At 55.4% G+C, this 15531-nt stretch overlaps 1 protein-coding gene across 2 annotated transcripts in view; it reads left to right on the plus strand.

Moving 5' to 3' along the window:
- The window catches only part of RET (ret proto-oncogene), a 51331-nt gene extending 35965 nt beyond the window's left edge, over positions 1–15366 (plus strand). The window contains exons 10-20 of one of the 2 annotated variants that reach the window (XM_081823879.1): positions 169–291; positions 1167–1423; positions 3822–3969; positions 5447–5554; positions 6598–6812; positions 6896–7018; positions 8945–9015; positions 10288–10425; positions 11564–11663; positions 13203–13350; positions 14705–15366. In XM_081823879.1, the coding sequence (XP_081680005.1) occupies positions 169–291; positions 1167–1423; positions 3822–3969; positions 5447–5554; positions 6598–6812; positions 6896–7018; positions 8945–9015; positions 10288–10425; positions 11564–11663; positions 13203–13350; positions 14705–14862 (1589 nt within the window). In that variant the 3' untranslated portion in view covers positions 14863–15366. Of the gene's footprint in view, positions 1–168; positions 292–1166; positions 1424–3821; positions 3970–5446; positions 5555–6597; positions 6813–6895; positions 7019–8944; positions 9016–10287; positions 10426–11563; positions 11664–13202; positions 14102–14704 lie in introns of those variants that run through there. The other variant, XM_081823880.1, reaches the window with a different exon arrangement.
- Positions 15367–15531: the final 165 nt, after the last annotated feature.

The following is a 15531-nucleotide window of genomic DNA, read 5'->3' on the forward strand; positions in this document are numbered from 1 at the left end:
CAGACTGTGCTGATTCCTACCCAGGTGACCCAGATTTCAGAGCTCACTGCCCTCCCTGGGCCTGAGCATGCTGACATCGTGTGGGGAGGGACCTCTCATGCGTCTGCCTGGGTGGTCCTGGTTTGTGTGGTCACAACAGGAGGCTTAGTGGGCTGCATCTGTCCCCAGGGGGCGGCAGCATCATTGGTGGGCACGAGCCAGGGGACCGCTGGGGGATAAAAGCTGGCTTCGGTATCTGCAACTGTTTCCCTGAAGAGAAGAAGTGCTTCTGTGAGCCTGAAGACAGCCAGGGTGAGTGGGTGGGGGGCACTGCTGGGGTCACATGCAGGGCAGGGCTCCTCACACCTCCCTGAGCCCCAGTGAGCCAGGGAGGAAAATTGTAGGAAGGCTGGTAAAACCCAGGAGACCCTCTTCCTTCTCTCTGGGCCTCGGTTCCCCAATCTGTGCAGACAGGTCTAGGTCAGGGCCTCTACAGAGTGACTTCCAGCCGAAAGTTCTATGGGAAAGATTGGGCTGGAAAGTTCTTCCACCCAATAACTGAGCATCTACTCAGATGGTCCTTGGGCAGGGTCTTCTCTGGGCCCTGGCACTGCCTGGCCGGGATCCCACCCTCCCACCCAGAGCCTGCGGGTGTGCCTCGGGGCCAGCAGGTGCCAAGGGTGGCCTGGGCCTGCGCACCCGGGGAGCTTTCCTGCCTGAGCCCAAGGACGGTTTTCTTGTATTTGAGTTGTTGCTGCATGATGCTAGGTCGGGAGCCACTTCCCTTCCCTCTCCCAGTTTTGTAGAGAAAATAGAACAGACATCGGGCACATGGAAGAGGGACTCCGCCTCCCCGCCAGCGCTCGGGGCCCGCTGGCTTCGGTGCGGCCTTCCACGCCTTCCTCCTGGTGTGGCGCATACGCTGCCTCTGCCGTGTGACCTCGGGCAGGCTGATTACACTCCCTGGGCCTCTTGGCCCTTCTGTAGGAGGGTGACAACCGTCTCCGTAGGGAAAACGTACGGCACCGTGCCTGCCAAGCGGCGGGTGCCACGTGGGCGTCTCTGTTGCCCTCGCATGCGGGCTCCAGCAGCACTTGCCAGCGGCTCAGGCTGCCAGGGCAGCCCTCCCACGGTGGGCACCGGGGCCCGCCCAGAGCGCCGTCCCTCACGGCCACCCCTGCCCGCAGACCCGCTGTGCGATGAGCTCTGCCGCACAGTGATCGCGGCGGCCGTGCTCTTCTCCTTCATCGTCTCCATGCTGCTCTCCACCTTCTGCATCCACCGCTACCACAAGAATGCCCACAAGCCGCCCGTCGCCTCCGCCGAGATGACTTTCCGCCGGCCGGCCCAGGCCTTCCCAGTCAGCTACTCCTCGTCGGGCGCCCGCCGGCCCTCCTTGGACTCCATGGAGAACCAGGTTTCTGTGGACGCCTTCAAGATCCCGGTGAGGCTCCGAGCAGGGCCTGGGCCTGAGAGGCAGCCGTCCCGGAGGCCCTGCAGGGGGCACTGGCCTCGGGCCTGGGGAAGCAGGGAGGTGTGGGGAAGGGCACACGGGGCTCCCTGGTGCTGAGTGTCCTGTAGCACACAAGCAGCTAATGCATCCTCGCCTACCAGGAAGATGCCATGAGCAGCCCCGAGTCTTCGCGGAGCTGCCTTCCAGGGAGGGCAGGCGGGCAGAGGGCTGCAGAGGGCATGGGGCAGTTTAGCAGAGTAGAGAGTGCTAGGTGCTAATTTAGGTGGACTGAGATTTGGGAGGGTGGGCCACGCCGTCCCTGATAGGGAACTGTCCTGCAGATGCCCCAAGGATGGGGGGTCGGTGCGGGGAGAAGCCCTGAGGAAGACTGTGGATTTTATTCTCAGAGGGTGGGGCACTGGGGTTTGGGGGTTCAGTGGAAGAGGCCGATATTTGGCCTTCATTTCTGCAGGCTGCTGTATTGGGGAGTCTATGGGGTGAGTGCAAAAGTGGGAGCCCTGTGATGAGGCACTCCTCATCCAGGCAAAAGATGGCAACAGGCAGGGGCTGGGCCAGGGTGGCAGCAGTGGGGAGGGGAGTTCATTTGGGGAGTGGAGAAAGGGCTACCATGGGGCCTCTGGGCCGGCTGTGGCGGAGGCAGGCCCCAGGACTCTGTAAGCAGCGGGCTGATAGAACGTGCTGGCCAGAGCCAGCGGGCCTCCAATCCCCCTTCTCCATGCGAGGGCCTGGACCTGCAGTTACTGTGTGCTCCTTAGAGCCCCCATCCTGCCTAGGCCTCCCCTCAGCCTGCCGTGCTTCTTCTGTGTCCCTGCTGGCAACTGCTAAGGAGCTGGAAGCCAGATTCTAAGAGGGACTGAGGAGAGGTGTGTGTGAACAGAAGCTCCACCTCCAAGGCCTGGCAGGGAACATCGCCCCTTGACAGGTACCTCCAAGCAGAAAGCTCAGGAGTCACCAGGCCTTTGGCAGTACCCAACCAGGGCTGGGAGGTGGCCATGGTTTGTAGGAGGAGCCACCCAAGGGTGCTCACCCCTTAGTGTGGGTCTGGGCCATGGGAGCCATTCCCACATGTGGTAGACACCGCGGCCTCTATCCTAGATTTCCTAGCTCCAGTCGCTCAGCAGACGGGGTCTATGACCCCTGTCCCGGGAAGCATCTCGGCCTCCACAGGAGGCGTCTGGGATGAGCCATTTGATTCCTTTATAAATGCAGGCAGTTTACGGAGAGGTCACAGGAAGGGCAGTGGTGGTGCGTGCTCGAACAAGTGGACACACACCACCCTCAGCCTACGTCAGCTTGGGCCCGCAGCAGAGAAGCCAGAGCCCAGCCTGAGGCCCAAGGGCTACGCTGACCAGCTCTGATGACAGGTTACTCAACTGCTTGACCTCAGTTGTCTCTTATATAAAGTAGGGAGAATTTTTAATGTCTTTTAAGAAGATCAAATCAGTGCTCTCCGCACAGATTTAGCGCAGTTTCCATGTGCAGTGAGTGAATGCTTATCTAGTGCAGTGAGGAGGTAAGGACACCAGGCTAACGATGATGTTGTCAACTCTGCCCCTGACTGTGGGTTCCTGGGGAACCTGAGCCGACACCAGGATGCCCAGGAGCTGGCCAGCAGGAGCCTGAGACACGGTGCTGAGAGGAGGCCGCCTCTGCCCACAAGGAGCGCACTCACACACCTGTATTTGGGTGTTGGAAAACATGGCTCTGCTCAGCAGCACAGTAGGCCCAGTGGTGTCATCTGTGTGGGTCAGGCGAGTCTGGCAGGGTGCATCATAGGAGCACCACCAGGCCACACCCACATCCAGCTGCAGGGAGGCTTGGGGCAGTGGACGCCCAGTGCTGGCACAGGAGGGGAGGTTCCAGCATCCCCGGGACAGGCTTTGGCATCCCCAGTCAGAGTTCAAGGATGTGAGGCCAGGCTGGGGTCTGGGAAGCTGTCCCAGAGTCATCTTGAGTGGGATTTCAGTGGGAAGGCAGGGTGGGTAGAGGGAAGAGGCCACACCCATGTGAGCACCCCCTGGGTGCTAAGTAAGCCCTGAACTTCTTGTTTGAGAGACAAGAACATGGGCCGGGGAAGGCTGAGGCCATGTTTGGTAGACCAGGGACAAGCAAGGGTTCAGGCATCCAGAGTCCAGGCCATTCTGTGCCAACAGCTATCTTCCCATAAGGTGTAGGATCCTGCCCAACTGTGGGGTCCTGCCCTTGGTGCAGGGGGATGACCAGTGCCCACTAGGTTACGTGGCAGTGGTCTGCACACTGGAGCTTCTCTGCTGGGGGCTCATTTATGGGCCTGGTCTTCTTCCTTTTCTCTTATCCTCACCAACTTTCTCCCTCCTCCTCTTCTTCCCCTTCCTTCAACCCCACATAGGAGGATCCGAAGTGGGAATTCCCTCGGAAGAACTTGGTTCTTGGAAAAACTCTGGGAGAAGGCGAATTTGGAAAAGTGGTTAAGGCAACAGCCTTCCGGCTTAAAGGCAAAGCAGGATACACGACCGTGGCCGTGAAGATGCTGAAAGGTACCTCTCCGGGCAGTGTGAACAGGTGGCTCTGTTGGAGCCCCGAGGGCTGGATAGAGCTACCCTGAAAACCAGGGTGCTGGTAGCCAGCCCGGGGCCTTCTAAAGAGGCCCCCCCCCGTTGCTATTCTTGAGTGGCTGCATTCTAGAGACCACCACCATGGATGACATGGGCCAGGGTAGTCCCTGGAGAAACAGGGCAAGAAGACTTTCCTCACTTGGAAGGTTCTAGAGTGGTGCTGCTTCTGCACCAATGTTGGGTAAAGAGCTGAGTTTTTAAAAAATTAAAAACTGACAGTTTTCCCATCCTAGTCTGCCCCATTCATTCCTCTCAGCCAAATGCCTCTGGGGTCCTGGTGAAGAAGTCACCTGTAAGGACTGGCCCCTGGCCCCTGGGGCCCTGCCTGGCCTGATCCCCGGTGGCCCCCCATGGATCTGCTCTGCCTCTGTGACCAGTCGTGCCATAAGTCCGGCTCTAAGTGGGCACATACTCACCCAAACACACACTCTCTCACTGGTGTTTCTGAGCTGAGACTGGGTGGACGGCCCTCTGCCATGACTCTGGTTCCCATGGACCAAGGGCCCAGTGGCCATGCAGTGGGTACAAGTTGGCAGGTGCACATGAGAATTCTAGTTTAACACTCGGGGCTACACTGTGCAGGGTGATTCTGAATGCTTACCTAGGCCCTCAGACTAAGGTCTCCCCATGCCCCCCTGAGGCCCCAGGCACTAAGGGGTCACAGTGAGACCAGCCCCCAGGCCACCATGTATGGGTCCCAACACCCTCTCCCAGCTGTCCTCTCTCTTCCAGACAAGCGTGCAGCCAGAGGGCGATGTGGTACCGCTTGGCAGGGGGCTGTGGGGCAGCTGCCCTGGGAGGCCTGTGTAGCCACAGCTTCTGACTGCAAATCCCTCCCCTCAGGCGTCAGCTCCTGGTGGGAGCCCACGCACAGCTCTGCCCCACTCAGGATGCATATGCTCAGCGTGGCAGGAGGCCACCTCTGTGAAGTCCCATCACCTTCAGCTTTCTCCAGGGCCTCACCCTCTTGTTGAGTGCTTGGTCAGCAGGTGCTTTAGGACATGGGACAGTCCTCCTACCTTCCAGAAGGACTTGTGAGGACGGTCTCTATGCACTTCTGTCCTTGAAAGATGGCAATTGCAGGGAAATACTGCCTCACACACACAGCCTGGTCCAGGAAGGGTTTCCATGGAAAGACTTTCCTGATGCAGAAGTTTGCTCGTCAGAGTTATTATTCCCTGGAGGCAGATGAGGCCGCTGTTGACCATCCTACAGGCAAAGACAAGTCCCGAGCAGCAGGGTCCTTGGGGACCTTGTCTAAACCTGGGTAGGCTATGTGGGAAGGAGATAACCAGGGTCTGTGCAGACCTAAGATGTAGGTCTGGTGACCCAGGGTGTTCACAGAAGGGGCTTCTAGAAGGGATTGGTTTGCAACTCGCTGTGTTGATGTGCATTTCAGAGAACGCCTCCCCAAGCGAGCTGCGGGACCTGCTGTCAGAGTTCAACCTCCTGAAGCAGGTCAACCACCCGCATGTCATCAAGCTGTACGGGGCCTGCAGCCAGGATGGTAAGGCCGGCCAAGCGGCAGGCAACTGCCCAGTGCAGGCTGAGGGCTCTGGGCTGCCTCATTCTTCCTCCTTCCCCTTCCTTGTCCTCTGTGGCTCCAGCCCCCACCTGGAGCCTGCGTCCTCCCGTGTCAGGGAGAGGACCAGGAGGGGCTGCCGCAGGAGCATTGCATGAGGCCTCTGCTCCGAGCGTGTTCCCTGGGCCTGCTGCAGCTGCTCAGAGGCCTCTGGTGACATCCTGGTTTGTCAGCACCCTGTTCCAGGCGGAGCCCCAGGGCAGGGAGCTCTAGAAACATGATGTGTCCTGGGGACTAGGCGTGCCATGACCTTCAAGTGACCCCAACCCCAGCCCTGCATGGTGAAGGCATTGTCACCATTTCTCACATAAGGACACAGGAGATTGGCCTGGTCTGTGCCCCTCAAGGGCCTCTCACCGTGTGTGTGCACGTGTGCGCAGATGTGCATGTTGTGAGTACGAGAGGGCAGGGTGCCCCAGGGAGAGGGCAGCAAGGACGCGCTGGTCGGCACCAGCAGGAATCAAGGCTGGGCCTGGGCCAAGACGGCAGCCTCAGAGCTGCTGAGAACAGGGAGCAGGGAGCAGGCACCATGTGAGGCTTCGGATCCTCTGCCTGCATCTGCCGTCCCCAGCCTGTGCTGCAGCAGGGCCGAGGGAGTAGAAAGACATAACATCCTAGCAGCAGGGGCGTGCCTCCCAGGGGAGCACTGAGCACAGTGGCCGCCTGCCATGGGCACCCCAGAAGGTTGTGCTCATCCACCCAGGGAGCCCGCTTTGGCATGGGCAGCCCAAGGAGAGCAAGCCGTGCAAGAGTGAGCTGGGACTGAAACATGTATTTGTGCTGCGTGAAGCCCAGGCCAGTGGCCAGAGCAGGGCTATATCCTTCTGCCCACTTCTGGTAGGGTGCAGAGCCTGTGTGGGGACCTTGCCCCCTCCTCCCGTGCTCCCAGAGCTGGCCTGACTTCTGACGGCCCAGGGCTCTGCAGGCAGCCAGCTCACAGCCCCCTCTCACCACCCCCTCCCGCCCAGGGCCACTCTTCCTCATTGTGGAGTATGCCAAGTACGGCTCCCTGCGGGGCTTCCTCCGAGAGAGCCGCAAGGCGGGGCCGGGCTACGTGGGCAGTGGAGGCAGCCGCAGCTCCAGCTACCTGGACAACCCCGAGGAGCGGGCCCTGACCATGGGCGACCTAATCTCCTTCGCCTGGCAGATCTCTCGGGGGATGCGGTACCTGGCGGAGATGAAGGTGTGTGCCGCGCCAGCTGGGGCCCCCACTCCCTGTGATGGGGACCTAGGTTTCAGGGGTCCCTGCTGTTGTCTTCCTCGCAGCTTGTCCATCGGGACTTGGCCGCCAGAAACGTCCTGGTAGCCGAGGGGCGGAAGATGAAGATTTCGGATTTTGGCCTATCCCGAGATGTTTATGAAGAGGATTCCTACGTGAAGAGGAGCAAGGTACCAGGTCCCCGAGGGGTGGCCCAGGGCTCCCGGGCAGAGTGGAGGGCAGGGGGCAGCATTCCCACAGTGGGTGGGGGCAGAGCCCTTAGAACATCGGGGAACAGAGAGCAGAGTCTTAGGGTATGAACTTCTAGCCCTCATCTTCAAATCCTTCCCTGGTTCCTGGGTCCCCAGAGACCCAGCTCAGGACTCACCCCAGGTCTGTTCCTTCTCTTCCTGAGTGCCACACCTGACCTTTCAGAGCACCTACTAGGGAGTCGGGGCCCCGCAGCGTCTCTTGCTTTTAATCACCACCACTTTTGAAGGTCACCTAGTGCTGCAGAAATGATAGTTGTCTCTGCAGTTGTTCCTCTCGCTTCTACAGGATGAAAGTCCCGTTTCCTCTCTGTGTAACTTTAGCTCTTCGCTCAAAGGAGACTGAAGTCAATACACCTGAGTGCGGCAGTCATTCTGGGGCAGGAAGGAATGAACTGCTTTACAGGTGGGGGTTCCCCTGGGCCGGGGGCCTGGGAACCCTTGGCTGGGTGAGTTTGGAAGGCTCACAGAGAGGCCCTGGAGATGGAGTCCAGAGACCCTGTGTAGGGTTCTCGACACTTTCTCCAAACCTCTGAAATAGGTGGTCTGGGGTCCTTCCACGGAAATCTGCTTCGCTGTGTCGTCCAGTTCCCTTTGGCCCTCCTAACCCTCCTAGTTCTACTGCCCTGTTAGTCGCTCCCCTGCAGCCTCCTTGTGACAGAACAGACAGGGCCGTTCAGGAGTCACGGCTGACTGGCCTTCAGAACAGACACTGCTCAAAACAACATACAAAAAGCAACTTGTGTAGACCTCAGATCTGCTGTAAGGGGTCAGGAGAAGGCCCGTGCTGCCACAGGCTGTGAGGATGAGGTTTCGTTTTTTCTGGGGTTTCCTTTGTGACAGGATATCTCAGAACTGCTGAAGGGGAAGTGGAGAGGGGCTGCGTCCCAGCCTGTGCAGGGGTGTGGACAGAGTCTTCCTATTGATGCACCAGTCCCCCAAGAACGGCCCACGTCATGGAGCAGAGAACTACAGGTGTCCAAGCACGAGGCGCCCTAGAGAGCCCGGGTGGCAGGCAGTGTTGTTATAAACACATGCCCTAGAAAATCACCCTTCATTAAAGATGTAAATCCTAAAGAAGGCTTTTTGAGAGAAAAAGAAATTACGGGACATGTTGCATTAAAATGCAATGCACGCATTTTTGGTTGGTTTGTGTCCTAAGACTTACCTACCTACTTGAGCTGTTTCTCAAGTCGCCTTGGAAAGCATTTGTTAGCTCTGACCGCAGTGCCTCTACAGTGGGGCACTCTCTCAGAGGAGGCTAACAGAGTTCCAGGATAAAGTGACAGTGGAAAAAGCAGCCCCAAGGCATGGAAACAGATTTCTTCCCTCAGGGCTTCTCGGAAAAGACTTTAGTGTGTTGGTTTGCGTCATAAGTCCCCAAGATGGAAACGCTGGAAATTGGTTTCCCAAACTCATTCCCCCTCAGAAATGGGGAGATCTTGCTGGATGGCGTTCTTGGCCCACACGTTGGGCATCACCACTCAGGGTACCCCAGAGCCCTCTGGACCTGTCTGTAGGGAAACCTGGCTTGGGCATGGTCATGATTCCTTGGGTTTCTACTCAGCAGGGATGTGGTGCATGACAAGGATGCCTTGTGTAGCTGTGAGCAGGCCAGCTGACTCCCTCTAGCGTCTCAGCCGTGCCTGGGAGCCCCAGATTAGAGTTGCAGCCCCTCTGAGGCCATGCTGCCAATTCTGTATCTGGGCGCACTCTGGACGTCGTTACTCAGCGTCCCTCCAGAGCTGGAAATGCCTGGGACACGGCCTCACCCTCCTCCACAACCCCGACCTCTGGTTTCCAGGGTGTCAGAGCGATGTTAATGCCTTTCCTTCATTCCCTGTTTAGGGTCGGATTCCAGTTAAATGGATGGCAATTGAGTCTCTTTTCGATCATATCTACACCACCCAAAGTGATGTGTAAGTGTGGGTGTTGCCTTCCTGGGGTCCAGGTTACATGTATCGTGCGCCATGATGCCTCTCTGGGCAGCTTGGCTGGGGGACAAGTGCCTGTTGGCTTGTACCATCCATCTGCAATGACCAAGCTAAAGGGGCTTCATGTATTCGTGCAGCAAATGGCAGGGGCCCACGCAGTGGTTCTGAGAGTTGCAGTGAAATGCGTGAGAGCAGTGAGCAGGTAACTGCAAATTCCGCTCGCTGCTCCCCTTCCCAGCCCCTCCCTCTCCTGTCTGGGCATCTTAGTGCCACACAGGCCCAGCCAAACAGTTCCTCTCTGTGGACCTGAGTGTGGGCTGGGCTCAGGCAAGGTCCCCTGGGAGTGGAGTGGTCCCCACCCACAGGTAGGGTGGCCTTGAGTGAGTTGCTAGGCCGGTGTGTCCCAAACTGCTCACTAGGGAACCAAAACTTGGCCTTTCAGGTCAAATCACAAGACTTGATAGTTTTCCAGAAACACAACAGACTTGTTTCTAAGTGTTCTGCCATCAACAGACATGCATGTCTTGAATAATGTGGGCTGAGAAAAGGCAGTTCCTGAACAATTTTGAACAGCTGTGTTCAGATTACGTAAAGCTGACTGTAGACAGTTGGAAAATGCAGAGATAAGGGTAATGAAGACACTGGAAGTCACTTGGATCCCACTGCCCCTACATAACTCCTGCAGGTCCTGGCATACATGGGCCTTCTAGTGTTTTCCGTGGTGTGCAGGTATATGCTTTTTATTGCTGTAAGTGGGCTCATGTGATAATGCTGTTTTGTGATACGATTTTGTTCCCACTTCACAGTAAATTTTCCCTCACAGTTAAATATTTTTCTGTGGCAGTGCCTTTTTTCTTCTAAGATTTTTGAAAATTGCCAAGCCCACAGGAAAGGGGAAGGGACTGTGCAGGCAACCCCGTGCCCCGTGGTCTAGGTCCCCGCCCTGCGTGCTGCTGACTTGCTCGGCAGCTCTGTGCTGCCTCTGATGCTTTGGCGCATTTCCACGGGGCCAGCCAAGTACCCGTTGTGGGTGTGGGGTCCGAACTTGGGCAGCAGCTTGGTGGGGCTTCAGCATCGCAGAGGTGAGCAGGGCAGGCAGACGGCTTCTCCCCACCTCCATTCCACATCCGTCCATACAGTCAGGCCTTGGCTGGCTCTTTGCACCGGGGGCTGATGTGGTCAACAGCTGCTGGGAGGGTGGACATCTGGTCTGCTGAGCCCAGTACGGCCACTCACTGGTTGTCTCGCCCCTCTTAGGTGGTCCTTCGGTGTCCTGCTGTGGGAGATTGTGACTCTGGGGGGCAACCCCTACCCCGGGATTCCTCCGGAGCGGCTCTTCAACCTTCTGAAGACAGGCTACCGGATGGAGAGGCCCGACAACTGCAGTGAGGAGATGTGAGCAGGCTTTGCTTTGGCCCAGCCTCCCTCAGACACAGACAACATACTCCCTCCCTCCCTGCTCCCGAGCAGCCCTGGGCACCAGGGTGAACCGGGTGTTAGGTAGGAACAGGTCAGACCATGCCAAGGCAGAAGTCAGAGAACCACCACTGGGCACGACGGCAGATGCTGGGCATCCTGACTCTTGCTGGGGGCTGAGTGAGCTTCCTGGGTTCGGGGGGAGACTTACATGGATGAGAGGGAGTAGGGCCAACGAGAAGTAGTGGGAAGGATCAAAGGATGCTTCAGGCCCAGGGAGCAGATTAAGCCCGAGGCCTGTCCCCACAGGACCCTTGGGGAGGGGCAGGTGATTCAGGATGACCTTAGGGATGCATGTTGGGGAGTGCCCATGTGGAGATAGAGAGGTCGGGAGGGGGCAGGCAAAAAGACCTGGCACCACAGCCCAAGAGCGCCAGAGTCTTCACATACGGTGGTTCCAGCAGATGATTCTCAGAGGACGGGCTGAGAACACATGAGAAAGGGGCCATCACTAGCAGAAACATGCTGTCCCTTCGTCCCACAAAATCTGTTGTGTGCCTGCCATGTGCCTGGCTCAGAGCTAAATGCGGGAGTGCAGGGGTGAGTAGGTGCCATCTCCCTGGGTGGCCTGGGCTGGAGGCTGGCTGGCCTAGCACACAGTCACATGGCAGCCCTGGGGGCCCTGCAGCCATGCCAGGGACCCAGGGAAATGAGGAAGTGAGGAAGGCACCAGACAGAGGTATGACTGGCAGAAGTTTTGTTTGTTTCTACAACCAGGTCATACTTCATTAGAGTTTGAAAGACCGGTGTTGCTCCCTCAGCCACCATAGTGGGTATGGCATCCTGTCAGCTATTTATCAGCATCTCTGAAAGGGAAGTGAAGACAAATCTTTCTCAAGGGAAAGGAGACTCACAAGATGCTGGACCACAGCACTAGGCACCCTAAGCGCCTAGTGACCCCTCAGATCCTGGCCCAGCTCAGAGAAGGATGTCAATGACGCAGAGATGGCTTTGGGGTTTGAGAACAGAGCCCTCTGGGCCCAGGGCACAGTGCTGGGTCGGCTATGATGGGGCAGTCCTAGCTGAGTCCTAACTGCCCATCCGTGCTCCCCACCAGGTACGGTCTAATGCTGCAGTGTTGGAAGCAGGAACCAGACAAGAGGCCAGTGTTTGCTGACATCAGCAAAGACCTGGAGAAGATGATGGTTAAGAACAGAGTGAGTACCTGGAGCCAATTCCTGGTGTCGGCCACCAGCAGCCTGAACGTGGCAGTGGGGCGTTCCCGCCTCACCCCAGTTCTGTGGAGTTCCCAGTGCAGGGGCAGAGTGAGGCTGTGCAAAGGGAGATGGTCGTGCTGTCCCCCAAGGGCAGCTAATGACTGAACCCTTCTCCTTGAACCAGGCCCCTTCTCAAATCATAAACCAAGATTCTTCCCTTTATATTTAGAACTCTCCAGACAGGTGTGGGAGGCAAATATTCCAAGGTCAAAATAATTTTTAGTAAGGGAACATGAGAGGGTAGAGTTGAAGTGGGTATTCTAAACTCAAATGCTGTGAGGGGCCTGGTTGGGGGTCGGCAGTGGCTAGGGAGTGGTGGGGACTGTGGCGACCAGGAGCGCACAGCCGCTCTGAAGGATCCCTCACTGTAGCCACACACAATCTAGAGGAATATGAGTGCCAGAGTGTCAGGTCTTCTGAATTTTAAAGGATATTTATGTTAAGTTTTCCAATCTTTAATGTTAATAACTCATTTAAATTTCCAAATGCTCAGTCTGGTCCAAATAAAGCATATCTGGGAGGCTAGATTCAGTCCATGTGCCTCCAGCTTACAACTCTATAAGGTAAATGAGAAAGCCAACAAGTTTCAACTAATATTTATTGAGCAACTGCTGTGTATCATATTCTGTCTCAGATGCTGGAAATACAAGTCAACAAGACAGGCACAGATCTTGCTTTCAGGGTTTCATCTTAGCATTGACACATTTACTAAAAGGTGGCATTTCTTCATACACAAAAACTGTGTATGAAGGCTGCTTGTAATAAAACCTAACATCAGTGTACCACTTGGGCCAAGCCTCCAAATCCTGTGAACACAGGGTTACATTAAATAAAAATAACAGGTGATGCCAAGAGAGCCAGCCTTCCTAGAACAGAGCTGAGAAACAGCCAGGAAAACGCTAGAACTGTTCTTGACATATTTAACCAGGGCGGCAGCAGTGGAAGCCTCTGGGAAATCATCAGGCTTAGGAGCTAAAGCTCATAGCAGCATCCTATGCAAAACTCACATCGAGGACTTCAGATTTCTGAGTCCTGACATGCTGTTCTAGACGGTAGGGGTCCTCAGAGGAAAGCTGAAAAGTGTCCAGTAAATCGGAGATGCTTCTTGGCACTCCCACATGAGTAATGGGGCTACAGTGAGCTCTCCCAGAGCCTCGGGTTTGGTAAACAGGCCAGTTCCCCGGCGCTGGGTGTGGTGCCCCCGTTATGCTGCAAGAGGTAGCACTAGGGCAATGAAGGAGCCCATTTCTGCCCCAAGAAGGTGAATTTCTACGGGAAGCAATGAGGGCTGTGGAGCAGAGCCAGCGAAGCAGAGCCTGGGAGAGGGGGCTCTCTGGCGAGGGCTCAGGTCTCACAGAGAGGCTAGTAAGCCAACACAGGGTGGGACCTAACCAGGGCTTCTGCCTTCAGGCGGGGAGAGGCAGGGCGCAAGTCTGGTTGTGGCCCACGCCGGGGTGACCGGCTGTCTCTCTCTTCCAGGACTACTTGGACCTGGCCGCGTCCACCCCATCTGACTCCCTGCTTTACGACGACGGCCTCTCGGAGGAGGAGACGCCCCTGGTGGACTGTAATAATGCTCCCCTCCCTCGAGCCCTCCCCTCCACGTGGATTGAAAACAAACTCTATGGTAGAATTTCACATGCATTTACTAGATTCTAGCAACATCGTTCCTCTCTGCACTATCCTTACTCTCTGTAATGCTTTTTAAGAGTGTTTCTGATCTGAATGAAACCAAAGTTCTCCCTGAACCTTTTTATTTGTAAATGTCTGACTTTGCATCCGTTTACATTCGGGCATTTTTGAAACTATGTTTTTTTAAAAGGATGTGAAAATAAGTATAATTACCACACTGCCCGGCAACTTATGATTATGGAGAAGAAAGGGAGCTGGGCAGAACTCTCAGGGGATATTGAGAAAATGATAAATAAGTCGTCTCTGGGGTGGGTATGTATCAAGTCATAGTACTTCTAATTTAACTACTGGGATAAGTTTACCCAATCTGGGGAGGCAGTTAATTGAGACAGGAGGAGCCAGCACCACCCTGCCTGCACTGAGGGCACAGCCTGTGGTCACTCCCAGACCCCACCTGGGCGGGCAGGTGGCTCTCAGAGGCCACTCGGTACTAGGGAGCATTGGCCCGCCCGGCCTGAGCCCCGCCCACATGCCCACTATCAGGGAGGACACCTGCAGACTGCTGTTTTCACATCCTTTGCATTACACACTGTCATGACAGTTGTCACTCATGAAGTCAGTGCTAAAAGCTGGAGCAAATGCTTTTGAAAGAACATAGTCTGTGGTGCTGTGGTCTTGCAATGGACAGTAAATATGGTTCTTGCCAAAACTCCTTCTTTTGTCTTTGATTAAATACTTGAAAATTTTTCTGTTTCCTAACTTGATCATTGATTGTTTTTAAATCTTGGAGTTTCAAGCATTTTTCAGCCGAGATTGTTCCTTTTGCATGCCTCCTGAGTCACTGATTCCTTGCTGGCTTTGGGTCTAGCGCTACACGCCATTTGTCCTGTCGACGCTGTGGGGCTCGCCCGCGTGCACCCCTGATTTGGAAGATTCTCTCCTCCGTGGTGGGCTTGGATGGAAGACGAGTAGGCTTCTTACGTTAGAGAACTTTTTATAGAAGCTTCCCACTGCAGTAAGCCCTTTAATTCAGCAATGCTTTATGCTGTCTTAGAAAAAAGACTTAAACAGGTCAACAAATATTTATATCAGATTTCGGAGTTCGAAGCTCATAAAAAAGGCAAAATTGGTAGTTTCTGTTAAGTTCCAGTTACCAAGAGAACACGTGATCTTTCCCCCCAAACTATAACAGTGTTTTGGAAACCTGGAGCACGAAAGCATTCATGTAATTGGCACAGAAACCAGAAAGTTTGGTTTGAACCTCAAAGGGAGTTTTGCCAAGGCCTTACTGTCTGCACATGAAGTTTTGGTTCTTCAGTGCAGAACAAATGATCTGTTTTCATTTTTAGGCATGTCAGACCCGAACTGGCCTGAAGAGAGTCCTGTACCACTCACGAGAGCTGATGGCACTAACACTGTGTGTCCAAGATATGCAAATGATAGTGTATATGCTAACTGGATGGTTTCACCCTCAGCGGCACAATTAACGGACGCATTTGATAGTTAACATTTCTTTGTGAAAGGTAACGGACTCCTGAGGGGAAGAAACATGCCGAGAACGGAAAGTGTGCCGGCCCCTCCTTTGTGCACTTGACACTTGGCTGGTGATTTTCCCTCCTGGCAGACGTAGCCACTGGACCAGAGTTGCAAGTCCAGCCTTTAGCTAGTCCTTCCTCTTCGGCCCTCGGCAGCACCCTGTGTTGGTCCTTGTTCACCGGCGACAACCACACGTTCTGTGCTCACACACGTGGGTGCCTCACTCACTACCTGAGCTGTTTGATTTTTCTGGTTGCCGCCAAACAGGGCAACAAGATTTAAACATGAAGCACACACACCAGAAGGGCAACAGGAAAAAAAAAAAAAAACTGGCCCAAACGACATGTCCTGGCTCAGAACAAGAGCCCAGCAAGGCCTTAGAGTGGGGTCTAAAGCCCCGCCAGGGCTGGGGGGGATGAGGGGTCCTCGGGACAGGCCTCCCCTCAGCATTTGAGATCCTGAGAACGGTTTTTTAGAATCATGGCACCTTTTCTTAGGAAGACATTTGATTTTTACCATGATTTAAATGACTCTTAAATGTAGCACAATGGAGAGATTGGCTGCCATATTTGCGATGTAGAGGGGCAGTGTGAGGGGAGAGGGCTCACCAGACACTTTGGTCCCCATCACTGAGTGATCA

This window comes from Leptonychotes weddellii, chromosome 6, assembly GCF_054177405.1.
Source record: "Leptonychotes weddellii isolate Sample4059 chromosome 6, ASM5417740v2, whole genome shotgun sequence".
NCBI classification, from domain to species: Eukaryota; Metazoa; Chordata; class Mammalia; order Carnivora; family Phocidae; genus Leptonychotes; species Leptonychotes weddellii.